The sequence below is a fragment of the Amblyomma maculatum genome, chromosome 1 (assembly GCF_055883805.1).
Source record: "Amblyomma maculatum isolate TAMU_Amacu chromosome 1, ASM5588380v1, whole genome shotgun sequence".
Taxonomy (NCBI): Eukaryota; Metazoa; Arthropoda; class Arachnida; order Ixodida; family Ixodidae; genus Amblyomma; species Amblyomma maculatum.
Window position 1 is genome coordinate 361,252,758 of NC_139344.1, and position 27,441 is coordinate 361,280,198.

Here is a 27,441-nt window from a genome sequence, read left to right on the forward strand (position 1 = left end):
CCCTCATGGGTTTGAATCTACACAACGCTAGGACAGTTTGTCCGAATTTTGGTTAATGCTCCCTTTGAAAATGATGTTCCTTTCTTCGCCTTCTTTCCCATTGTTATTGCTCACCTTCTTTTTACTTCCAAAGTCGAACCCTTCAATGTTCTGATCCATGTGGCCTTTTTTTTTTTTGTCTCTGTCCCCTTTCCCGTTCCCGCCTTTATTCCCGTTTTTTCCCCAGGGAGGTGTGGAAAGCGCTGCTGCTGGGCCAAGTCCTATCCGGCCTGCTGTGCGCTACGGGAGTCACTAGCCAGATCCTGCAGTCCTCGCACAACCTGCAGATCCCCACGGGTGAGCACTATTCCTTCGAGCCGCTTTATACATGGCATCCCCATGGCGCAGTGGTTACGGCGCTCGACTACTGTTCCCAAGGATGCGGGATCGAATCCCGGCCTCAACGGCCGCTTTTCGATGGAGGCGAAAAGCAAGGCGTCCGTGTGCTGTGCGATGTCAATGCACGCTAAAAATAATACTCCAAGTGGTCGAAATTTCCGGAGTCTTCCACTACGGCGTCTCTCATAACCTGAGTCGCTTTGAGACGTTAAACCCCACAAACCGAACCAATCCAAACCATCTGCGAGGGTGCTGGTTAATGACTGCAACACCTTTGGTGATGTCTGAATGATGGCTGATGATGACTGATGTGATGGACTCTCTCCTCGTCTTCCATTTGGCATGTCGGTTACATCTTTTCGGGCGTCCCAGGACGACCCGGTCGCTGCTGAAACCGCCCTAATGGCGACCGGGAGGGAGATGGCCACCGCTTTGCTTGTACGTGCACATAGGGTTTTGACGCGAGCGCGCACAATGGCGAGAAATGGTAGAGCCCGTCGCCACCCTACCCTGCACCCAAGAGTACAACAGCCGCGCATTAGCGTATGGTGTGCAATTATGCATGCGCTCTCACTCTGAGCCATCCATGGGCGTGAGTTATGTACTCCGGCCGAGCTTGGTGGCCCGCCTGTTCCCGTGGACCCGGGAGTGAAAGGAACGATGTGCCCATTAGCTAAGCTTGGCATGCCTGCTTTAGTTTATATACGTACATACAAATATCCATCCTGTTTGCTTATGTTGTCGTTTCCTCTCCACATCGAGCTCTTTCTCAGGCACCACTCGCGTGAATAGTGCACAAACTGTGAAAATAGGGGACAATCCCGATTGTGACGCTCACCGCGATTCTCTACGCGACGCTGAGATGATTATAACGTGTACGAGCTAAATTTATTCATTAACATGATATCCGTCTATGAGTATTGGAAAAGAAGGAGATGGGACTTTTAACGCCCTGCGAGCATACATTCTTCCCAACAATGCGCAACATATGCGCGTTCCCTACAGGCGGCAGATGGGCCGCGTTGGGAAAGCACCAAGATGAATATAGAAAAAGAAGTATGCGCGAACATTTTGCGGCTGCCCATAAACCTGTTACTTAAGCCGGTCGCTTCCTCCGGCGTGCAGGGTTGACAAGGTTTCGGAAGCCTGCATCTATCGAGGTACGCACGCACAGGTTTCGGGACCGTTCTAATCACTGTCCTGTTCTTTTTCCCCTCCTTTATGGCTTGTCGTGATGTCCTATATTCTTTAGTTGAGCATGCTCTAGCCTTCAGCAGGCTCGCTCCTCCCCTTCCTCTCTATTTTCCGCCGCCGCCGGGTGTTCCCCGATAATGAATGCAGTTGCGAGTTTTCCGCGTCCTGCGCGCCGGCGGAGCTGTTTTCATCCGCGTCCTGGGCTAAACGAGGCGCGAAACATGCTAATGACCGGGGCTATTCAAAGCGCGGCCGCTTTCGCCTTCGGCAAAATCAGCCGCTCGCAAATAGGCCCGTGAGGCTTGCGTATAAGCTCTTTTTTCTTTTGCGTTATTCGCGCACCGGGATGGGCCAGGCTGTCTTGGAGGCGTCGAAGCGCGGCCATCCCATCGTGCCTAGCTCGTGCTTCCGTGACCGGCGGTTCCCTGCCGCTTGGATGAGCCTCCTGTTTGCTCACTTTGCACGCCCGTTTAGCGAGCGCGCGCGTTAGCCCGTGTCGCGTGACAGGCCGTTTCTCGAGCGGACCGCTCAATCGTGTCCGTAGTCGGGGAACCCGTCAGCGTGGTCTGACGTTTGGTTAAACCCGCGCGTCAAGCGCCGGTGGCTGAGCATTCAGTGTCTGCGTCCCTTTTCAGGACTAGCGACTTCGGAACGGGAGCGCATTGAGCGGCGACGGCCGGTTTTGACACCCCTGCAGCCTCCAATGGCTGTGCACTGTAACCTGTGATCGCACGTGACGGTTCCTTCCTTGTCTGTTGGAGTTGAACTGCACGCGGGTTGAAGTGAAGTTTCTCAGTTTCCTCCTGTCCGCGCTTTTCCACTGTCCTTTATTTTAGTATTTTCTCACTTTAACGAATAAATTCGGCGTTTGCGTTCGCGGGTTGTTTGTAACTGCGGCACAGTGTGTACGCCTGGCGACATACAATTATTTCCACTTAGAAAAAGAGCAACTAGGTTGAGCACACGAACCAATTCCATTCTTAGTTCTGCCCAAACAGTAACACCGGGAACTTTTTGAACTATTGTAGTTGATAATCACATTGCATTATTTAAAAACTCGATCCTCTCTTCGATGGAGAAAAAAAAAGCGTCACGACGCTCCAACGTAAGACCTATAATTTATTCATTTAATGATACTTCAAGGCCCCATTTAACCCCGCCGGGGTGGCGCAGTGGTTACGGCACTTGACTACTGTTCCCAAGGATGCGGGATCGAATCCCGGCCTCGGCGGCCGCTTTTCGATGGAGGCGAAAAGCAAGGCGCCCGTGTGCTGTGCGATGTCAGTGCACGTTAAAGAACCCCAGGTGGTTGAAATTTTCGGAGTTCTCCACTACGGCGTCTCTCATAGCCTGAGTCACTTTGGGACGTTAAACCTCACAACAAACAAACAAACAAAATCAAATGCCCCATTTAAGGGGTATTACATGAGGGAGTGGTTGAGGAGTACATGAACCATTCGATGGATGATCTGAAGGCTGATGGGTCGGAATGAAGTACGATGGTATTTGGCAAGTCATTCCAGTCCCGTGGGGTGCGAACAGAAAAAGATGACAGATGCACAGATGTCCGGGCAGGTGGAGGGTGAACGGTCTTTTCATGGTGCGTGCGGCTGGATGTATGGTGGGCGGGGCTGATGACAGACTTGAGCAGGAGGTAATGGTAAAACTTATGAAAAAGGCAAAGTTTAGCAATTTTGCGTCTATATCCCAGGTTAGTAAGGTGAGCATTTTGTTTTAGTTCAGTGACACTTTCATGATAGGAATACGCTGAGTATAAGGAATCTTGCCGCGCAATTCTGTGTTGCTTCTAGTATGCTGGAAAGGTTATTTTGGTAAGGATCCCAGACAGCGCATGCATTCTCTAGACTGGGACGAATAAATGTTAGATAAGCTAGTAACTTAACTGATGGAGGAGTTGCGCGCAGTGTTCGCCGAAAAACGCACGCGATTAGCTTCCTTTGTTACCTGCGTTATATGATGGGACCAATTTAGATCGCGGGTTAAATAAATGCCTTGGCATTTATACGTTGATACAGCGATGATTTCGGTGCTGGAGATAAAGTATTTTGATGATGGCAGGGAGCGACGGCGATGGAAAAAAAGTAATGATGTTTTCTTCGTGTTCAGTGACATTAACCATTTATTGCACCAAGTTGCTACGCTTTCGATGTCTAGTTGAAGGGTTTGGGGGTCAGTGCTATTAATTATGGGATGGTAAATAACGCAGTCATCTGCAAATATCCGGATGTTAGAACGTATGCTAGATGGTAAGTCATTTATATAAACAAGAAAAAGCAGAGGCCCCAGGACGGTGCCCTGGGGACCTCCGGACATAACAGATGTACGTGAAGATGAATATTTATTAGCCAGAATAAATTGCTGCCGTTTAGTGAGGAAGTTGCGAATCCAATCTAAAACAAAGGAATTAAGCTTCAGGCGGGAAAGTTTAAAAAAAAGAATCCGTTTATGAGGACCTTTGTCGAATGCCTTTTCAAATTCTAGGAACAGGGTGTCAACAGGAATGTTAAGATCAATGTTGGAGCTTAGGGTGTTAATGAACATTTCGCGTGTGGTTGGCTAAGCCAGTGACTGTAATTGACACCCAGAGTAGTTATTTGATGTAGAGCCAATGTCTACGGCCGTATGTCCAATGACATTACACACGTGGTGTTGGCCGCAGGAATCGCTGCTAAAACCTTGAAATAAGAAACAATAATAAATGTGAAATAATTTGTCTAACAAAACACAGCGTCTCACTGCGCAATTAGGCACAAAGCACCGAAAAACTCCGGAGAGCGTAACGTAAAATTTTCAGTAAAATATCAGGAAGTACAAAAAACAGCAACAACTGGAATTGCTCTATAAGATTAAAATTCTTGAGCGGACATTATCCGCCAGTAGCAAAGCTGTTCAGTAATAAGGAAGAAGCTCCTAACGTAATCGTGGGCTGGACGCGAGCAACGTATTCCTATTTATATTGCAACTATCTGTGCAGATTACATTGCACGCATGACCAAGATCACGTTGCATGCGTGACTCGTCCAAGTTGTCTGTCAAGAAAAACGAAAAAAGGAAAGAAGAGATATTGCCGCATAGAAGACGACGTCAAAGATGATGACTGGGCCCCACAAGCGCGAGCCTGGAAGAGAAGGAAGTTGGAGCGCAAGACTCGTCCAGGTTGATTTATTAAACCCGTCCTATCCTTGGGTCCTCCTTGGCGTTCAATCGAGACGTGACACTGGTGGAGCGCGCTGGGGTATGCATAAGACTCCTTCCGGCAGTCCACAGCGAATCCCAGACATCGACACGCCTGTACATCGCGCTAGCCGCCGCCTTCTAGGCCTAGCCCCGAAGTACAACTATCTGCCAAGCGACTCTTCAAACGACCAAGTCCATCAGGTCTCCCAAGCCATGGCACATCCCAACCCTACGCCGGTGACTCTTCAGAACACCAAGGTGCCAGAGTGCTTTCGCGGGGAAGCGTTTGAAGATGTCGAGGACTGGCTTGACCAGTTTGAGCGAGTGGCCAAGTTTAATCAATGGAGCGCAGATCACAAACTTTGCAACGTTTATTTTGCCCTTCAGGATAATGCTAGAACGTGGTTTGAAAACCACGAGGCCAGCTTATCCACATGGAATGACTTCCGCCGCCAGCTCGTAGACACCTTTGCGAGAACTGATCGACGCGACAATGCACTGCGTGTCCAGAAGCCGAATGAGAGCGTAGCTATGTTTGCGGAAGACATGGCTCGCCTTTTTCGCCGTGCCGACCCTGATATGAGTGAGCCAAAGAAGTTACCGCATCTCATGCACGGTGTCAAAGAACAGGTGTTTGCCGGCTTAGTACGCAACCCACCTAAGACCGTGAGTGAGTTCATTAAGGACGCTACGGCTATAGAGCGAGCCCTCCAAGATCGGTGCCGCCAGTACAACCGACCAGCCAGCTGTGCCCCGACGACTGCGGCGGCGCTGACTGCAACAGATCAGACCACTCTTCGAGACATGATTAGAGAAATTGTCCTTGAGGAGTTGCAGCGAATTACGGTTACGAAAGCTCAGTCGTCAGAGGCCCTCGTGCAGGCTGTAAAGAATGAAATTCGGTGCTCCCTAACACCGTCTGCCCAGGGCAACGAGTTTCATCCAGTCGACAACGCGGCAGCCATTTCCGAACCACCATACCGCGTTCCACAACCGGTCAACTACACGGCCAACATTCCTGCACCTTATCACGAGCCGCAATCTGAGAGCTACGCCGCGGTCCTACGTCGCCCGCCTCCATACCACGCCTCACCGAGCTCACCAAGCCGTCAGGAGACGCGATACTTCCAGGGGCCTCAGTGGGCGCCTTCCAGGCGCTCTCAACTACACCGAACGGACAGGTGGCGCAGTTATGACAGCCGGCCACTCTGTTTCTACTGCGGACAACCTGGCCACGTATATCGGTACTGCTGTTACCGCGAAGAGGGGCAGGCCTTTCCGTCTGCTTCTGCTCGCCGCCGCTTCGACGCTGACACTGCCCAAACCGAGGACGGCCTTCCGGTCAGCAGGGAAACCGAATCCCCGGGCTTCCGCCGCCGCTCCTCCCCATCGCCACAGCGTTATTCTCCGTCGATGCGTCGTGGCAATGCTGACGTTGGCGGACGGCGGTCCCCTAGCCCTCACCGGGGAAACTAACAGCCGCAACCTCACGAGGGGAGGTTGCACACAGTCTAAAAGTGTCAAAACCCTCACCACCGCCGCAACAGCCGACAGCCCGTGCTTCTGACGCTGCCGTTAGTATTGACATTGCCGCACTACCGCCGAAAATGCCGCCTACATTACCACCGAAAGTGCCGCACCAGATGAGCAGCCCCGACGACGAAGCTGATACCGCTGACCTTGCCGCACTTCCGCCGAAAATGCCGAAAGAGACGAGCAACCCAGATAACGTTGTTAGCGCTGACCTCGCCGTTTCCATTGATGGGCTGGAGGTACATGCTCTGGTGGATACTGGAGCGGATTTTTCAATTATTAGCCAGAAACTGGCTGACACGCTGCGCAAAGTAAAAACCGAATGGACAGGGCCAGTAATAAGTGCTGGGGGCCAGCTACTGGCACCGACAGGGAAGTGCACTGCCTGGATAGGAATAGGAAACGCGGTGTTTGTTGGCAGCTTCGTTATTCTCCCTGACTGTTGCAAAGATCTCATCTTGGGCATGGACTTTCAGCTTCTTCATGGGGCTGTATTCTTCATGGGGCTGTAATCAGCAGTCGTGACAGCGTCGTTTCCTTCACCAACAATCATGAAGACCTTGGTTATGCGGAAGTACCACTGATGCCCTTACGCGTCGCCAATGAGACAGTGACATTACCTCCGCGATCATGCTCTCTTGTTGAAGTGAAGTGCGACATGGCGCATACCGGCGATGGTATCGCCGAAAGGGCAGTCGCCCTGGTACTAAGCCGAGGTGTTTCTATAGCTCGAGGGCTAGTCAACTTGACCAATGGACAGACCGAAGTGCTGCTGACAAACTTCAGCGACGAGCGTCAGCAAATTCCGAAAGGCACAACTGTGGCCTTTTTCGACAGCATCCCAAATGCGCAGCACTGCTTCTCACTGCAACAGGAAGGATCAATGTGCAAGACGCCCGTAACCATCGTCGATGCGAGACCAAATTTGTCTTCTTCAGAACGGGACCGTCTTTTGGATCTCATAGATCAATTTCGAGACTGCTTTGCTTCCGAATCGCGGATCGGCCAAACGCCTTTGACAAAACATCGAATCATCACGGATGACTCGATTCGCCCGATTCGACAAAATCCTTACCGTGTAGCTCCGAAAGAACGTGCAGCCATTCAGCGCCAGGTGGCCGAAATGCTTAGAGACGACGTTATCCAGCCGTCACAGAGCCCCTGGGCTTCCCCCGTGGTACTTGTTAAAAAGAAGGACGGCAGCTTACGATTTTGCATAGATTACCGCAAGCTCAACCAAGTAACTAAAAAAGACGTGTACCCTCTTCCTCGCATCGACGATTCCCTTGATCGCCCACGAAATGCACGTTACTTCTCATCAATGAACTTGAAAAGTGGATATTGGCAAATAGAAGTAGACGAGAGAGATCGGGAGAAGACAGCATTCGTCACTCCCGATGGATTGTACGAGTTTAAGGTCCTTCCGTTCGGTTTATGCTCAGCACCAGCAACATTTCAGAGGTTGATGGATACTGTGCTCTCGGGACTTAAGTGGCAAACATGCCTGGTGTATCTTGACGACGTGATTGTGTTTTCGGCCACATTTGAAGAGCATCTACGCCGTCTGCTAGCTGTATTTCAGGCCATACGATCTGCGGGCCTCACACTAAAACCCGAGAAGTGCCACTTCGGGTACGAGGAGCTGCAATTCTTAGGTCACGTCGTTAGCCAAGAAGGTTTCCGGCCTGATCCTGAAAAGCTCTCCGCAGTCGCCAAGTTCCCGACACCTACGGACAAAAAGACATTGCGGCGTTTCCTGGGTCTTTGCGCCTATTACCGCCGGTTTATTGCTGGTTTCTCACGAATTGCCTGGCCATTAACTTCGCTGACGCGTGACAACGCTGTCTTTAGCTGGGGTGAAGAACAGGAACAAGCGTTTAATGAGCTGCGGAGACGTTTACAGACACCACCTGTCCTGGCGCACTTTGATGACGACGCCCCTATACTGCTTCATACGGATGCCAGCAACGTGAGCTTAGGTGCTGTGCTGGTGCAGCGCCAGGATGGTGTGGAAAAAGTAATTGCTTACGCCAGCAGGACCCTATCTAAAGCAGAAGCGAACTACTCGGCAACCGAAAAAGAATGCCTTGCAGTGGTATGGGCGGTTATGAAGTTCCGCCCTTATTTGTACGCTCGCCCCTTTCAAGTCGTTAGCGACCATCACTCGCTCTGTTGGCTGACGAATCTAAAGGACCCTTCAGGGAGACTCGCGCGTTGGAGCCTTCGATTACAAGAATTCGACATGGCAGTTATTTACAAATCTGGAAAAAAGCACGCGGATGCTGACTGCCTTTCGCGAGCGCCGGTCGAACCTTTCACTATGACCGATGAAGACACTGCGTTTTTAGGTGTCATAGATGACGCAACGCTTTCCCAACAGCAGCGAGAAGACCAGGAATTGCTCCCTCTTATTGATTTCTTGGAAAAACGAACTACCGTTGTGCCTAAGATTTTCACCCGAGTAATCTCTTCATTCTTTATTCGCAACAACGTGCTTTACAAGAAGAACTTCCGCCCTGGGGGAAACAGTCATCTACTCGTCGTCCCATCTGTTCTCCGCAGTGAAGTTCTGCAAGCGTGTCACGACGAGCCAACCGCCGGTCACCTAGGCTACACCCGCACGTTGGCTAGAGTCCAGCACGGATACTACTGGCCAAAACTGCCTGCGACAGTGAAACACTATGTACGTACGTGCATAGACTGCCAGCGCCGTAAGTCACCCCCTGTAAAACCAGCTGGCCTACTCCATCCTCTCCAAGTGCCAACAACACCTTTTAAGCAAATCGGCATGGACCTCCTGGGACCATTTCCGACGTCGACAGCCGGAAATAAATGGATAATTGTCGCCACCGATTATCTAACCCGCTACGCGGAGACCAAGGCTCTGCCAAGGGGTACCGCCGCCGAAGCAGCTCGGTTCTTCGTGGAGAACATTGTCCTGAGACATGGCGCTCCGGCGCTCATTATAACTGACCGAGGAACTGCATTTACGGCCGAACTTTTGGAGACCGTTCTCCGCCTCAGTAGTACCAGTCACCGTAAAACTACAGCCTATCACCCCCAAACCAATGGGTTGACGGAACGCCTCAATAAAACCATCGCAGACATGCTTTGCATGTACGTTGACGTGAACCACAAGAATTGGGACGAAATTCTTCCCTACGTCACGTTCGCCTACAATACGGCACGCCAAGACACCACTCGCATGACACCATTCAGCCTCCTTCACGGGCGACCAGTAACAACTATGCTGGATGCAATGTTGCTCCCGAATGCCGACACCGACGATCTCGATCAAGACGCCGAGGAAATCGCTCAGCGTGCAGAGGAAGCCCGCCAACTAGCGCGTATGCGGATCAAGAATCAGCAAGAGCATGATGCACGACGCTACAATCATAGACGCCGACATGTCATGTACGAACCTGACGACAAAGTGTGGGTCTGGACGCCTATTCGCCGCCGTGGACTCTCCGAAAAACTATTGCGGCAATATTTCGGGCCATATGTTGTTCAGTGACGTTTAACCGACGTTACTTATGAGGTGGTGCCAGACGGGGTGTCGACCTCAAAGCGACTTCAGCAACAAGCCGACGTCGTCCACGTTGTACGCATGAAGCCGTACAACTTGGACTGACCTTGACCTCCTACTCCCTTTTATGCTCATCGGGACGATGCTTCCTGAGGAGGGGGGCAAATGCCGCATAGAAGACGACGCCAAAGATGATGACTGGGCCCCACAAGCACGAGCCTGGAAGAGAAGGAAGTTGGAGCGCAAGACTCGTCCAGGTTGATTTATTAAACCCGTCTTATCTTTGGGTCCTCCTTGGCGTTCAATCGAGACGTGACAATATTATGGAAAGAAATTCGGGAGAAACGTGCTTTGCTAGCCGAATTATTTTCCCTACACTTTGTTTATCGCTGCTATAGTGACCTCCGTTTGCTTGTATGCCCACGCAGTCATGGCTTGGTGGAGTAGGACAGTTTTGTTTTAGTATCGAGTAGGCATTAAGTAGTGTGACCCCGAACCCACCACATGACCTGTTCCTCTGGCTAAGTCCTCAGTCTAAATCATCAATCAGGAGAAAAGGATTTGGTGCTTGTTTCATTGCCTTTTTTTGCTGCCCCATAAAGTAGTGACACATTCGCGTTCTCCGAATGCGGAAGGCGCAAACGACGTCATGGCTTGTTAGCACCGTTGCTTTCGATGCCGTGCGGAATCACGTGCCGACATGGAACGCTCGTAATGCGCGGCGATATCATCTTCGAGCAAGTGGTCATAGCCGGGAGAGCGACGTTCCGGAACCCTTATTCCTAGCTGCCCCCGGCCCGGATGCGTCAATGACTGTTCTTTTCGAGGGCAGCAATCATTCACCATTCCGCCGCCCCCCTCGCAAACACACACTCTCCAGGCAGCACAAACTATCGGCCCCTATATTAGGAGTGTGTTGGAAATTTTTGACCCTGCATAGGAGCAATGCATTACCATTATACTGCAAATGTTGAGCCGTATTAGCTACCCAATGCCGCCTTACTAGCTCGTAAGCTTTCAGTTCTAGAGTGCACGATTCGAGCAAATTCATATTTATTCCAGTCGTCGATTCGCAAGAGACTTCGTGCTGCCATATGTGTTCTCATATTGTTTCTCTCCGTCCCCCGAAAAAGCTTGATGCCCGTATGGGCGCTCTAGGTTTGCGAAAATCAATCAAATCAAAATTTGATGTTAGTATGTGACGAAGGCGCCATACACACGTACAGACACAACAAAAAGCCGATAACAATCCGCTTTATGTACAGTACTCACGGATTGAAATAGGACACTCGGAGTGCGTGGCCGTCGCTGCATGCAGCGCCGCCCGTGGATGCCCATGGAACCAAGGTGCTGCATTGTGGTATAGCGCGAGGGGGAGAACATCTAAAAAGCAGAACAGCTCCTTCCGATCGCCAATAAGCCGGCCTGTTGTTTACCACACTGCCTTGCATGCAGCGACGGCCACGCGCTCCGAGTGTCCTATTTCAATCCGTGAGTACTGTACGTCTGTGCCCCTTTTACCGTTCGTGTAGGAAATTATGAAAGCAAAGCACAAATACTAAAACAACTACACAGCAATCATAGTTAGGAATTAAAGAGGGAACCTAGGCATACATAACGAACTGCAGCAGGCGCAAGCAAAGTAACACAAGGGCGATGATGGCTGTTGTAAAAGCACTTGGAAATAACCAATAATGAAGAACCAAGTGACTTTAACAAGGACGATAATCAACAGGATGGAAGTATTGTTGCATGTGTACACGTGAACTTGGTGCATAAGACTGAAGCTCGAGAGCAGCCCATGGCAAGCTGGCATTGCTCTTACAACTTCCACCTGGCCTACCTTATTGTTGGGGGCAGTTTAATGCGTTTTTTTTTTTTTTTTTGTCCTGTTACTAAAGCGCTTAGACGGCGCTTATCTTCTCCAGAGAGAGAGAGAGCGAATGATGGGGTATGGAATCAAACCTACGAGAACGACTGATTTCGCTTCGGAGAATCACCCTCGCACCACCCTCCATTAAAAAATTATGATCTTAATACTTCACCTATGCTGTTTTTTAGGCTAGTTGGCAGAGTTTGTTCATTTTTGCGTATCGCCGAAATGAGGTAATTTTTTCAGCTTGCGCTGTCACCATGCATCACTACCGTTGGATTTATTTCGTATCCCGACATGACGTATCGCATGTTACGCTAGAAAACTATGGAGGTACATCTTATTTCAGCGTATTATGGAGAGGCTGCTACTTAACTGGAAACGCACCTGTATGGCGTCTTAAGCCGTTAGGCCATCACCGCAATGTTGTAAGCGAGTGATGATCCTAATGGGCGCATTTACCGAACGCAGCCAGCGATAATCCTTTCTTTTTTTGTTGCAAAGGGCGATTTGTCCGAGCGTGAAAAAAAAAAAATATATATCACAGGCCCTGGTTATGCAACACTAAAAAAATAAATTTTCGCGAATCGTGGGCGAGACGAGGAAGTGTACTACCTTTGCGGCACAAGGATTAAGGGAACCATGTTTATTTCACGCGAACAGATCTACATTTATCACCTTGGCATACACTGACCCCTGACAAAGCACGCTTTGCAACTGCTGGGTAGACAGCGCAACATCCCTGTTGTGACAGGCACCCGATTTATCGCTATTGTGCGTCTGTAAGTGCTGGCTGGAGAACGTTCTTTTTGTATATTGTTGGCCGCCTTGCCAATCTTGACTTCTATTCCGATTTGTCGCATTAGGGTTCGTGCGTATAGTTCCAGGAAATTAGATGCCCGGGCACTCGGTAATCACGAGCATACTATGCATTGACTTTAGTTGAAGTAGATGAAGCATGTACAGGGTTAAAGGGCGAACGCGGGCAACATTTATCGGGTAAGCGAGACCTAGGTGGGATTATCGATCACCAAAGATATAGCCAGAAAATGATAGACATTCTACAGCTTCAAGAAAAGGTTCGTATTTAAAGTAAATAAGCTTCACAGAGTGTTGTAACATATCGACACTGTGTTGTGTGTTACGGTGTTAACTGACGCTGTCCCTCACTCGAAACGTGAACAAATAATCTGTTCACTTAGTGCTGGAAAGTATCGGAAAACGTTTAAGCAGAGATCCTTTCCCGTGTAAAATTACCGTAAGGCGAAAAAGAGTGCGACAACTGTGATGCTCCATAATTTACCGCAGACTTAAGTACGGACTCATTACTATCGTACGTAAGAAGCTGGGAGCGTACCATATTCGGCAAAATTAACCAAAAAAAGTACATTTCATTTTCACTTATACAGTCGAGGTCGCGCGGTACACTTAAGCTACTAAAAAAGCCTAGAAAACCGGGAGCAAAGGTTCTGTCAACTTTCCACAATTTTTAGCTTGATTGTCGCCTTAAGTGCTCCACAATACGGCTAATAAGTAGTGACCGTCGCTCAGTTACCTCTGGCTGAGGCGGTGCATACTAGGTTTCAGCTAATATCCATATCAATGATATTTTAAATGGGCTTGTAAAACTCGCCACCTTGCCTTACAGTAAGTTAGTGCTCACTGCGTTTCTAACGCTGTAAGCACTGCAAATGCAACTTCCTTTGTTTCCACTGTAGCAGGGCTGCACTGTGGCTCCTCTAGTGACAAGGAGTCAAATCGCTTCAGTTCCTGGGGGAAAACTTTTTTTATTGGTCGCAGGGGTCGGAGAAATGCGTGGCTGTGATTTATTATTATTTTTATTTCTAGGGAAGAATTGTGAAGACTGCTGATGTTAAGTCTTATGCACAAAGCCAGAAAACTGCAGTCGTTGCGTAAAGACTATATAGACGGCATACAGTCAAGTTTGTTAGCATGAAAGTAGCCAAACTATATTTGAAACACTGACTAGTTCTCACGTCTACTTTAACGTATGCCTCGAAGCTCGTTTCTCGGCACTTTGTGAGGTAACGATAAGCTTGTGCAAAGCTAATAAACGCCCCCTAAATCATTTACACGCCGGTAATTATCACGAAAATGCAGATGTCGCCAGGCAAGCCCGGTAAGCAGGCTAACGATAAGTCATATATCTCTGATTAGAGCCACAAATGGAAGGGTGCAGAGGTCTATGCATTATAATCCGTTCATTATCCAGTCATACACTTATTTACACAATCCAGCAGTGTTGTTCGGGAAACTATTGTTATAAATGGGATCTCCTGGTGCTTAATGAGGTTAGAAATACAGATGAAACATATAGTTGGGTGAAGGACGGCCAGGTACTGTGCTATCGGTGTTTAGCGCACAGAGTGGAACTTAGTGCGGGGTCCTCAATTAATAAGCTGGCGACTTAGATGAATTCTATAGCATTAGCGAAAGGGTTACAGTTGATGTAATTATAGCTTGACAAGAGATAATTGAAGGTGGTTGAGACTTACGCACCTATATCCAGCCATGGTGGTTATGAAGATGTGGGATCAGCAACGAGTTACGTAAATACATATTATGCCGTACTGGCGGTCGCCGTCGATAACAGGATATGCGAGATGCAGGCAGAAGGTCAGGCGGTGCGTGGCAAGAGACTAGGCTCTCAAATATCGCAAATATCATTATGGGCTGTACAACGAATATTGAGAATCGCGTAATTAAACGGAATACTGGAAAATTTTCACGGATGACGAAATGTTTAATTAAGAAACGCCAACAGCCTGAAACAATGTAACCCCGCAGATAGAGTGGAACTAGTCCAACTGTCTAAACCAGTCAATAAGCACAAGATAACCAACCTAAAGAACTATAACATAAAGAAAAAGCAACGTGTTTGAAGCAAGAGGTGTAACGTGAAAACTATGTAGAAGAAACTGCATTCCTAGCATGTGTAATATAGTTCAGGTAGCGTAGGGATTCAGCACGAACCCAAATAGGAACCCAGGTAATGAGAACGCTATTTACGGATGCGATAGTGTGAGGGGAAATGGGCATGCCGTATGTAGCCGCAGAGGGAGAAAAAAAAAAGACTCAAAACAAGTAAAAAGAATAATAACTTCTCTGCAATAGGTTGCTGCAGGTGTGTAGAAGGACGACTGTAAACTCTTTTTGATAAATTTTCCACCCTTTATACACAACGCTCCGCTACCTCGAGCTTACCAGAACTTAAAAGAGCGCTAACAGCATTTTTATCTATACGAAAGAACACTTTAAGGACTGCAAACACTACAGACTGATCACCTTGCAGTCAATTTTTTGTTTCCTACAAGGTAACCTATATATACAGGGTAAATAAGTAAAGTAAGCGCTACTTAAATTAGAGCGATCTTATTCCTCGGTCTTTTATGTCCAATTTCGCAAAGGCTAATAGACAATCATATTGGCGCCATCAGCCAGCTGAAAGAGAATTGCGCAGACTATGACCAACCCTTATATATAGCCTTCACAGATTACGAGGAAACATCTGTCAGAACCCAAGCATTCCCGAAGGAGGTAATAAATCAGGTTGTAACGAAGTATAGCTTCAAATACCAGAAGACGTCTTTAACGGCTGCACATGCATTGTAATAAAAAACACCGTCTCTCCAATGCTGTCATAGCAGGCTTGCTAGAGTATTCGGAGACGTGAACTTACAAACACTGGGAGGCAAGAGTCAGTGGAGAATTCTTTAGTAATGAAGATGTTCATCCTGTATTAATAAGAATGCACCCGAATCTATGTCATTATTCCTAAGAAGAACACATTAGATTTGAATAAAGACTGAATCAAGGGAAGTCTTCGCGGAACACATCTACTCGGGGCAGGTAGTGACAGCTAACATGAACCGCGCCAGTGAGGTAACTGGGAGAACCAGAACTGGATAGAGTGCACTTTGCTGGCACTATCCCGCTGATAAATAATAGCTTGCCAGTGTCATCCTCGCGAACCAGTTATAAGGAGCTAGTGCATTTTCATGGTGCGGAAACTTCTTGGCTAACGAAAATTTGACATTAAGTTGAAGAGAGCGCGACAAGCTGCTGCAAGAAAAAAAAATACATTTATAAGGCCAACATTGAGGAAGTGAGCAGAGTGGGTCAGGAAGCAAACAAGAGTTAACGATTTTTGCGAAACGGTATTGAGTGCTTTCGAATGCGATGCGAAAGCCAGATAGCCTATAGGTGGATCCTTAAGGCCGGATTACAAAAAGCGCCAGGTGCTGCAGGAGAGTGGGTAAGTGGGGGGGGGGGGGGGGAAGAGTCAAATGGACGAATGAGGTTGAGGTTGCAGGAGCAAAGGTTCCCCTATTGGCAGTTTTAGTGGAACGAACGTACTGGAGCTTTTGGTCCGTTCGCAGTGCCCGCTGAGCGCAACCGGATTGTTTGCTGCAAAATTAGTTTTTTACTGACAGGAGGCAGGCGAACTGTTTGCACGCAGAGCTCCCTGGTTATAAAAAGTGTAACTAGGTATTAAAAACAAGCATTGCTTTCTTTCCCTCCCCACTGAAAATCGACATTTTTGCGCGTAAACGTTTTGTAATGTGTGGAGCAAAAGGCATACGTTGTTTTTCAGCGGGTGTTTGTTATCTTTGAAGCCTCTCGGTGATGCAACATGTAGTCTCCTCATGTACGACGCGCTCGACAGGCAGGTCCGCGCTCCGCAGGACCGCGTACAAACAGAATGGAGGTGCCGATCCCATTGCGCTCTCATATGGGCGATTGGCGTATGCGCAGTAGCGCTCCCACTCGCCAGCGGAGCGGAGCGGATGCGCAGATCTCCGCTAAAACTTTCTAAACAATGAAGATGGTGGGGGCATAGTGTGATTTTCCGTGAGCTGAGGTTGCTGTTTTATTGGTTGTCTCTATTCGGCTGCCGTTTTGCAGTCGACCATTTTTAAAGTCCCATTTTTTGAATGACAGTAAGTAACCCTGATGTTTTTTTGTTCTCCTTTTGGGGTGGCGTGCAGCACAGAGCTTCGTCAACTACGTGCTACTGTGCGCCGTGTTTACCACATGGCTGGCATGCCGAGGGGGCGACGCGGGACTGATCCCCGTGCTCCGAGCCCGAGGTGGCCGATATTTCCTGCTCGCCCTGGTCGACGTCGAGGCAAATTTCCTGCTCGTCAAGGCCTACCAGTACACCACGCTCACCAGCGTACAGGTACGGAGACCCTCACGCACCTTGAAGTCTGGGGCAAAGGTTGAAACAAGAGAAACAAACAAATCAAACGGATGATAGCCATAATACAATTCTTCCATATGGAAACCACATTGGTTGCCAAAAGTGGGTTTAGTTCAGCTCTTGAATATCAGTTGCACACATCCAGTACTATTGCTCGCTAGCATACGGAAGAAAAGTAGATATTAGCGAGTTCGTTTGATAGCACTTTTTATGTATATATGACGGAAGCGTGAAACAGTTTTGCAGCTGTTTTAATGGTCAGTTGAATTATTCTGCGTGACCGCCTCTGGCGGCCATCTTGACCGTAGGTTGCTGGATCATTCGCACAGTGTAAGATCTTGTTCTTCTTCTTCTTTTTTTTTTTATAAACCATATTGTCTGGTAATAAATAGGAACGGTAGAGCAAGCATAATACTTCTGACCAGACGTAAGCACACAACTGCTTGCTCAACCTCGCAGAGCTGATGTGGAAGGAGTGCAAAAATATCTCATGTAGAGGTTTATTTTGCATCTCATAGACGTGAAAGCTTCAGGGCGATTTTCACGCTTGCACGGAAAACCACCTGTGATGTAGATGTCCTGCAGCAGCACCTTGATGGGAGCTGAAGGAACCACTCAACTGCGATCAAGTTTGTCTTGAAGCAGCGCTACTGACTCTTCAAATTCAATTTGTATTGAGAACCTCGAGGGCCCTCAACTCCATTGCCGATTTAAACAGCTCCTGTGCGCCGGGATAAAACGTTTCAAGTGCTGAAACGTTGGCCGAGGCGTAGGTGAACTTGTTACGGTGGTGCTTCAGTCTCCAGGATCACAGCCCGCGGTCATATAGAGTCTTGATAGACGGTGCCTCATTTGTCATTGGAAAAGAAAAGCCTGTTTCATCTTGCCTTAATGACTCTTTTCTGGCGTAGAGAAAAAGGACCTATTTAGTGAATCTTGCTACCGTTTGCTCGAGTTTGCTTGTATGTGTTCTCCACCAAGTTCGAGGGCTGGTCCATATTCGGCGAGTGTCGTCTTGTGGCTTCTTAATCAGCCACGCTTCCTTTCTTTCCCTCAGCATATTACGCGCCAACTCCCAGCGATACTTACCACGTTTTCTCAATTACTATGGCGCGCGGCTAGAAATGCGAGTTCACAGATTCGCCTTTTTCGATGGATAAAGGCGAGGTGAAAAAGGCGGTCGTGTACTTCAGCACGTAGGTGAGCGCCAAAGAATTCCAGGTGGTCGAAATTGATTGCAGCTTAGTGTGCGGCGTTACTTCGGCTGCTGAAACCAAAATGACGCAGTTCAAGCTTCCACCAACGGCACAGCTTGCTAATTGGCGCTAGGGCCTTCACGGTCAGTATGTTCACAATTCTGCTTCTGCCGAGAACATGCGCTCTAAGTCTCAACAAATCGTTCAGGCTTTTTTTCACCTCTCTGCGAAGCGCGCCTCTCCTTCAACTTCGCTGGTTAAAAACGAACCGCCAGCTATTACTGCGCATACGCTGTTCAGTTAATTGCAGGTAGGTGCAAGAGATGGCGGCACATGTCAAGCACATTCTTGTCACTTCGGAGGTGCAGTTTGCTCTTAGTTAAACCAAACTGCTGTTGCGTCTCCTGCGTGCGTTGGCTTACTATCAGTAGGAGACAAATATTCTTGACCACTACCAAGAGGGCTCCATACCTCGGGAAAACAGTGGGTTGCTTGTTTGTGCTGTGGTTGTCGATGTCATGAAATTTTGAGAGATAGCTGGCGTTTGTAGGCATATAAACACACCATCTAGTCACAATTAATTGTCATTATTGTCAAACTCTTACCTCTATCTTCGACTCGCCGCTTGCTGAAAGGCAGGAGATGAGTTTAGAAAGCGTGGACAATTATTATTGTGCTTCAAAGTGCAGGGGTTCTCCTCATCCGCAAATGAGAATAGAGGAGTACGACACCAGCGACATAGTTCGAGTTGTTCCTTGTATCTGCGTGCAAACGGCGTTGATGTTCATTGTGCCTTACAAGTCGTCTTCCTTAGTTGTAGCTAGCGGCCATAGTTAAAGCCGTTGAATTCCACTTGGAGTGTGTCAGTGAGAAGTAGCGGTGAGCACTCGAGCGGTCAGAACAACTTATACACTGCACTGTATGAGTGGTCAATTACTGAACCGAAAGATGCGAACCGCAACATAATCAAAATTACTGGCGTGAGTGTGGCCTGCCAAGCATTTAGCCTTCCAGCCGCTTGGACCTAACTTTCACCTTCCAGTGCTCCAATGTGACATGCGTTATCCAGCCTTTACAGCCGCTCCCCTCCCCCTCTAGCCTCCTTTACTCACCCGTTCCTTCTTATAGCCAAATATTACCTCCTTGGTTTCATTCTGCATCGTGCCTTTTGTTTTGTGTTTTGTTCATTTTATTGCTAAACTATTATCATATTTGGGCCTCCACGTAGTATACTGTAGTATGTTGAAAGTCTTATCTTATGTCATAAGAAAAGTCCTCGAAATAATAATCATGTAACGAAGCAAAGGTGTGCTTGCCATTACGATTCGCTGGCACTGTACAGAACGTATTTTGCCATATCTTTTTAATAATGTTACCGAATTTTCAATCTCGAATGCAATATTTCCACTTGATTTCTCAGTTTTCTGGTGTGGCAAGACAGTAAGAGTAAAGAGTGGCATTCCTTTACTTTCCATCTGAGTTTATCGTTATCGCAGTGTTCAAGAAAATATCCGGTGTCGGTTCATTATCGAGATTTCAACTGTCAGCTATACTGGTTTTGAACTGCGTGGCACGCCTTTGTCTACGCCAGTACGCGCCATGTTCGAAATATTGTGGCATACCCGTGACAAACCTGGTTCATTTACAGCGCAATCATAAAGTTATAAAGGGTTTTTAATAAGACAGGGCGGTCTGAAGGAAAAATCTCGGCATCGCGGGCCTCTAAACATAGCCTTCAAGTTCTACTCCGTGTTTGTATTTGAGCGTGAACTTGTCGGAAACAGGTAAGCAAGGGATCACGTTTCTTTTTGTGTGTTTGGCCTCTGCACATTTCAGCTTGCATGAGACATGCAAGCAGCTGCTTGCTTGCATTTCAAATATTGTGAGCCTTATTTACTCTTATTATAGCACACAAGTCGGGAATATAGTACGAAGATCTTTGATAAGACATCGTTAAATGACGTCCTGAAATAGCAGGCAGCTATGGGCATGAGCAGAGATCGCATCTTCCCAGAACATTGGAAGTCGGTTGTGTTGCCGTTGCTTTCTCGAGTTCCCGCTTACTGACTTCCACTGAATTTATGTACGCCGGGAGCGAGAAAATAGAAGGAAACCTGAAGCGGGCATGCCTATCGGTTCATAAGGCTTGATTGTTACTATCGAAAATTAATTGCTAGTATCGACGGTGAATAAGCAGGACTAAAATGTGATACATAGCAGGCTCTCCTTGTCCTCTTTTTACTATCCGTGCAATCAATATTTTTTATTTGTTTACGAAATTCTTGACTACGTCAGCAGTCGCCCGTAGACACGGAGGGCAGCGTCGTGACTCACCACTAAACTGGAAAACAAATACTCGTGGTCGTGCTGTCAACGGCACTGCTCCCCGGTCGAAATGAACAGTATAGGCACCGTGCAGGAGTAACTCGCGGGGCGACGCGCGCGCCCCTTGCGGCGGGAAGAACAGTTTGGTAGGGAGACGTGCGCCCGGCCGTGCAGCGGAGACGCGGCAGATCTGTGCGTGGGGCGCATTCGCCGTTCGTTCTTTCGATTCGCAGCATTTTATGGTCACAAATCAATTGCTAGGCTGCAGACCTTGGATTGCTGCTGTTGCACACATTTTCACTGGCCTGATAAAATATTTTTCGCGTCACTGAATAAGCTTTACGAAGTGAAGCGACGCTAAGGCGAATCGCTGCCTTCCATCGAGTGAGCTGGCAATCATGCCCGGACATTGCCGCGTCCAGATTTACCGCGAAGCATTTTTCCCGAAAGAGGACACACTATACCTTCACCTGCATTAGCATCCTTTCTCAACCCGCAAAAAAAAAAATAATATTTAAAGAAACTGGGCAGCTCATAGGCATCAGCGCTACTGGGACCGCCGTGCGCGCCTGTGGGCGGCGCTCGTGGATGCAGTTGTTCATTGCATAATTTTTATTTATGCTGTCCTGTGGTCTATATTTCCCTGTCTACGATAGCTTGCATAAGCACCAGTACAATGCAGAGAGTAATCAACAGGAATGGAGTGTTTAAATGGCGCATTTACTATGTCTCGCGCATTAGTTTCGCGAATTTGCCTTGGCAACTTTTTTTTTGCTTGCTTGCATTCATTATTTTTTCCTCCTCTCAGCTTGTTCCTTTCCTTCTTCCCACACCCTTTCCTTCCACGCTTATGCCGCTACTTTCCTTCTCCTCTTGGGCGGCTTCCTTTGGCCGACCTCCAGCCTGATATTTCTTTTTTTTCCTCGCCATCCTTCGCTGTCCACTTCGCCCTCCTCTGTAGTTGTGATTCAGGAGGTGCCACTCCATACGCTTTATTCATTTAGTTGTGTCAATGGCATTTCGATGTCTACTGAGCTATTGAACCTCGAATGATAAGCTGTTTCTCATGCGATACTGCTCAATCGAGACTATAATTAAAAATAAATAAAAAAAATCTTTTTTTTACTTATTCGTGGACACTCTGAACAGATCTTGCATTCATTACATGCCATCCTGCTGCAAACAAGTGTCGAGCGGCTGGCTGCCACCTGTTACATTCCCCTGTCAAAACTTAATTTTGTGGCAGAGGACTTGAAAGTACCGTTAAAGAGGCATTAAGGATCGTTAAAAAAAAAAACAAAAGAAAACTAGCATTCAAGTCGGGATGAGGCAGGACGTTCTTTCAACGAAAAAGAAAATTAAGCATGGTACAATTCTGACATGTGACAGAGGAAGACATGAATGCGTATTAGAAACTGTAGATCGTTTGTGCGGGGCTGTAGGCAGTTTCCATTCTCATAGCTGTGTTGCTGTATCAGCGACCGCGTGCCATCTGCCATCCTTTCCTTTATCGTCGAGAAAAGTGGCAACCGCCTCACCAGAAAACAGCTTAAGCTAATCAAAATCCGTCTGCGTAATATCAGTGCCTGCGGCATCTTTAGGTCCCGGTAATCGCGTTCTCGAGTTTTCAGGCTCGTCCTTTTTTTTAGGCTTTTTTCTCTTCTTCGATTACAGCTTCATTCATTCCTATTCTTCTCCCATACTCGTTCCACCCTTCTCGGCCGCTCGATTCCCCGCAGCTTCCCTTTTTTTTTTTTTTGTTTCTCACCCACCCCAGCTTGAGGCGTTCGAGCTGGCCTTTGTGAAGCTGTACCACACTTGGGAGGAAGGGCGTTCGCCACAAATGTTTTTTGTATTTTTCTACATTTTTACCGTGTTTTTTACGCCCCCACCCTCCCACCCCCTTCGTTTTTTGATCGGTCTTTTCCAACTGCGCGCGCTTCTCCTGTCATCTTCCGTTTCGCGTGTTTCCAGCCTAGAAATAAACGCCCAGCGGGCGGCCAGGGCTCGTCTCTGTCTCTGCGTCTTGTGTCGTGTGGCTCTCGCATCGTTTGTGCTTCGCTACGTCACTCGAGCTGGCTAAAACTGCTACCATTTCGTTGCGCAGGCCGCCTTTTCAAGCGCGCGCCCTGCCTAGGCGGCCGCGCGTCTCCCTATCAAACTGTTCCGGCGCTCACTCGTGGCGCTGCCTATTCGCCGCGAGTGCTGCCCCCTGGGTTTCTGCACGGTGCCTATAATCGAGATGGATGAGGTGGATAAGCATGTACGTCAATTTTTGAACCCAGCCTGAAGCGTTATCAGAGGCCCAAAGTTTACGCAAAACTGGGCAAACAGGAGGTTTCCCATTTCATCACAGCGCTTGCACGTGAAGTATTACGCGACGGATTCTAATTACGAATCGATGGTCGCTACAAAGGAGGTCGTGCGTCGCCCGCCGCAATGTGCCCTTTAAAAAATAGGCCGATATCGTTTCTTTTCTGAACGTCCTGACTTATGGTTTCGAAACGTTCAGTCACTTTCCCTTTTGCTGTTCTCTCTAAGAATCGGCTTACGCCATGCAGCGCATGATTTAGTTTGTAATACGAGAGAGAAGAAATCAAGAGGGCTTTGTCCTCGTTTGCTGACGAATCGTTGCAAGGGCTGAAGGGGTGGAGGAAGAGCGGGGAGAGGGGGGGGGGGGGGGGAGCCATGAAGGATGACTTACGGATAGGTAGCAGGCAGGAACTTCGCTTCAGCGAAGGATGATTCCAGTTCATCCCTCCCTGCCATGCACTGAAAGAAAGATCGACCAAGACACTCGACCTCCTCCCCAGACCCTGCGATGGTTGAGTGCTGGCGTAATGGAAGGCTAAGGCGGATCGGAGAGTTTCCAGTTTCCTAACCACCGGGAGTTGCACACTGCTGTAAGAAGGAACTAGGGCTGCAGTTTCAGAAATTTTTTCCAGCCAGCCCTGTTCGAGGCCTCGATGTCTCCTGTTCCCGGTTGCGGGACTTTTGAATGATTCACGGTTATAGGAAGGATCAAGGGCTCGAAATTCACGGGGCGAGCGAAAACAACTTGTGCAGTCGTGAGGCTGGCGGAGCGGCAACGTGGCGAGCACGGGATTTTAGACGAAAGCCGCAAAGCCTTCAACTTCGAGAAACGGTAGCGCTCATCAGCTCAGCAAGGAGTTCTGATTATATATTCCCAAGAGATGATGTGCTGCGAGGTGGTGGTGCTTAAGCGAGAACACCTAACTGCTTCTTCGTGGATAGGATCTATGATTCGAACGTGGAGCAACGTCGCGAGCACTTGACATTGTCGCTGTTGGCTCTGTAAGCCTAAAGGCTGCCAATGGTGGACGTAAAATATTCATATTTCTACTTGATGTTGTGAGTTGGCATTGCATAACTGGGCATGTTAGTTTAGCAAAATTATAACTTTATTGACGCCAGTTAGGAGCGAAATGTGTACTTGCCGTCGTATCACTCGCAATGTGTGAGGATACTCATGACAAATGAAGCCTTGCTGCGTGGCATCATGTGTCATGTCCAGGTGAGTTATATGGCGCGTAATGGCGGAGTTTGCTATTGCTCGCACAATCGAGAGGATGAAGTTGCTGCGAGCTACAGGCGGAATTATCCCGGCCTAGTATTGGAGGCATTTGCCCGGCCGTTGAGTGGCGTACGTGAGAAATTAAGGTCGGCTAATCGGTGTACTGCCTTGCAAAAATGCGCTAATAAACACGACACATAGGAGAAGGACGCATAGAACCGGACGAGCGCTCGTCCTGTTCCGTGTGTCCTCCTCTTATGTGTCGTGGCTTCTACTGACGGTCATCTACTAGCCCCACAACAACTCTTATTAAGTCACACTCGATGGGCATAAACACTGCGCGCCATTGTGTTGTGCGATTTGTGGGGCTGTGTCTACTGTAGCTGGTTATTTTGGAGGTTCTCTTTGCGCTCGATATCCTGTGATAGGGCGGCGATGTGCAACTTCCCCCTCTCAATCGTGCACTGTCTTCAGGCTTTGCGGTATTGCTGATTATAGTTGTTATTTATTTGTTGCGAACCATTTTCGCGCACATGCACCTTTTTCAGGGCAGCCCGGCTTCTTTACTACACACTTATGGTTGAAACATGTCACTGCGACGCCAGATGAAGTATCGGAAGAGCATTTGGGTCAGCCTACCGCATTTGCGATCGACGCTGCTCTTTCTTCTCCGCTCTGAACAAATGCTTTCGGATGGAAGCAGTGCGACAGATGTCGCAGAGCTCTGCTCGACGATAGAGGGGAATGATGGAGGTCATACTGTGTTTTGCAGTTCTTCTTTCAGTAAGAACCTAGGTTGGTAAATGTGAAAACCAAAAAGCAGCAGTTTTTGTTGGTGGCAAAAGCACGTTTGTTCTTCTTGGTTCATATTTTGTTATTTCGGTAAAGGCAATAAGACCAATCGCGGCTCGCGAATGCTGTAAAGACTGCACCACTTAACTGTCGTATAAAGTTCGCGTGTTGTTTATTATGCCCGTTAAAAAATAAAATTTAGTTTCAAAGCGTGAATTTCATGAAAATGTGAAGGAGTTAGAATTGCTCAGTGGCGACTGTATTGAACATGGGTCAGAAGTTTTGCTGTGCCGAGAAGAACAGAGAAAATGAGTAGTCAGCGTTGAGAAAAGTGAGAGAGAAATAAGGTGGGGGAATAAAACGCGCGCGCACTGCTGGACACAGCAAACAGAATTCAGGAGAAAGCTAATTACGGCTAAAAATTGCTAAAAAGAGACACATCAGCGTAGAAGGGGCAGCCTGAAATCTGAGGGCCAAATTGAAAAAGTCACTACTGTCTGAATAGCAGAATGAACGAACCGGCGCACAAGACGTGTTATGGATTTAAAATCTATGAAAAAACGTGAAAAAAAGTGGGAATGTTAGAAACAACAAATGCTTCATAAGTTCGACGAAATTTTAGAGAGGGAATACAGCCGATACGATTTTATGCTTCATAAGAAAAATTACATAACTTGCTAGTGAGGACGTTGCTGTTATGAATGACCCCTCAAGTCCGTCCAAAACGCATTCTTCATGAACAGAGACGTTGACAGTCCGTTTGCACAGTTCAAAGAATGATAGGTGGTTGTCGTGCGTGGCGACTTGAACGGACGAAGAGGACGTGTCCCATAGATCCCCGAGCTCTGCAGAGTCGCTACGAAATACCAGCGAAAAAACAGTGCAACAAAATTTGCCTAAGGCGATAAAAACGACGCGCTCTCCCACAGATCGTCTCGCATAGTTGTGTTCCAAGCAGTATCTGGAGCGAATAGGATTTCCTGGCTTGCGCGTATTGACAATACATTAGAGGACCCATGCGCAATTTGCACCGAACCTCCCAAGCTGCAGATGGAGGTAAGAGGACTAAACAGGCTTGCAGCTTCAATTCGTACTTCCGGTCTTCAGGCACGGCAGCTTACTTGCAGGGAAGTCAAACTACCCACCATGTCAGGGGGTGAAAACCTGATTGTCGCCGACCTGTTGGAGCCTAATGGAATCTATTCTCCATCCACCATTATCGAGCCAGCGCAATTGATGTCATTCGAGAGCACGCCGTCGCTTCCACTCCATTCCACCTTCGTGGTGGGCTTTCGGAACACACAGAGGCGTGCCTACATTTCCCCCCTCCCCGCCCTGAACTTTTTTTATTTTTTCACGCGCGTGTGGAGATCTCCTGGAAGAGTCCAAAAAGTGTATTATTGGTTGTGGTGCCTCCCAGCTGCTGGACTGCTTCACCATCCCGGTGGTTCTGGCGCTGTCGTGGCTGGCGCTCAAGGTGCGCTACCACCCGGTGCATGTGTTGGGGGTGAGCGTGGCTCTCCTGGGCGTCGGATGCCTGGTGTGGGCCGACGCCCACGAAGCCGCGGCCAGCGGACAACTCACGGCCGCCGCCCCCAACCGGCTGCTGGGAGACATGCTCTGCCTGGGCGGCGCGGCGCTCTACGGCGTCTCCAACGTGGCTCAGGAGGCGGCTGTCAAGCTCTGTGGCACCGTAGAGTTTCTCGGCGCCATCGGCCTCTTCGGCAGCGTCATCAACGGCATTCAGCTGTAAGCGGCTCACCACTTTTCTATGCCTGTTTTTGTTTTGTTCTCTGTGCGAAGCCGTGGTAGTTCTGTTTTTGAGGCGAAAGCCTACTGATGCAAAGGACTTGGGTTCGAACCAGTACACAAGCGCGCCAGGCGCTTGTGTACTGTGCAATGGCAGCGCACGTTGAAAAATCCAAGATGATCGAAATTATCCGAACCACTCCAATGCAGCACCCCTAATATCCGGTAATTTGTTTTGGGGCAATATACTCTATAAATGGAACCAAACCATCTTGTTTATGAAATGTCTGCTGAGCTTGACGTGGAGAGGAAAAATATGACTCATATGAGGCTATAGGTGTATTTCAACTACCATGGTGGATATTCTGCTTAGTAGTATCATAAGAGTTTTCTAATAGGTAATGCAAGAGAAAATAACCATATCAAATTTACATAAAAGAAAATTGGAGACAGCGCGTCAGAAATAACGCGCAGAGATAGAAGATATTTCTTTTAAGCGAAATACAAAAACAGCAGCCAGCAGCCTGGCCTCACTACAAGCGTATGCTCGCTACGGCCTTGCGCGCACATGAAAGCCTGAGTCAGACAAGGGCAATACATCTTGCGTCAAACTGCAAGAAAAGTTTTGATCTATTAAAAACCGCAAGGGAAGTGGCTTATGTGCGTTGCACGGCTGCGCTAATGCTTACTGTACTCAGTCAGACTGCAAAGTTACGGTTCTAAGGCGGATAATGTGTAGTTTCCGCCAACAAGAGTTTCAGGTTAGTCACAAAATTAAGTAAAAGCGAGAAGCAAGTAGCAGTGCAGGTGGGGAATTCCGGTAACTGCCGCCGTGCAGACTGAATTCTTTGTGGGCCACGATTGGTGTGTACGTTTTCGAAGTAGCAAAAAAGAAATGTAGCAAGGAGAAACTTT

The 27,441-nt window shown here is 48.2% G+C and overlaps 1 protein-coding gene across 1 annotated transcript in view; it reads left to right on the plus strand.

The window, feature by feature from the left end:
- The window catches only part of LOC146207933 (queuine/queuosine transporter SLC35F2-like), a 268,664-nt gene that overhangs the window by 218,455 nt on the left and 22,768 nt on the right, over window positions 1-27,441 (plus strand). Inside the window, exons 3-5 of the mRNA XM_084591653.1 lie at window positions 227-336; window positions 16,715-16,908; window positions 26,198-26,526. Of these exons, the coding sequence (XP_084447779.1) occupies window positions 227-336; window positions 16,715-16,908; window positions 26,198-26,526 (633 nt within the window). The remainder of the gene's footprint in view (window positions 1-226; window positions 337-16,714; window positions 16,909-26,197; window positions 26,527-27,441) is intronic.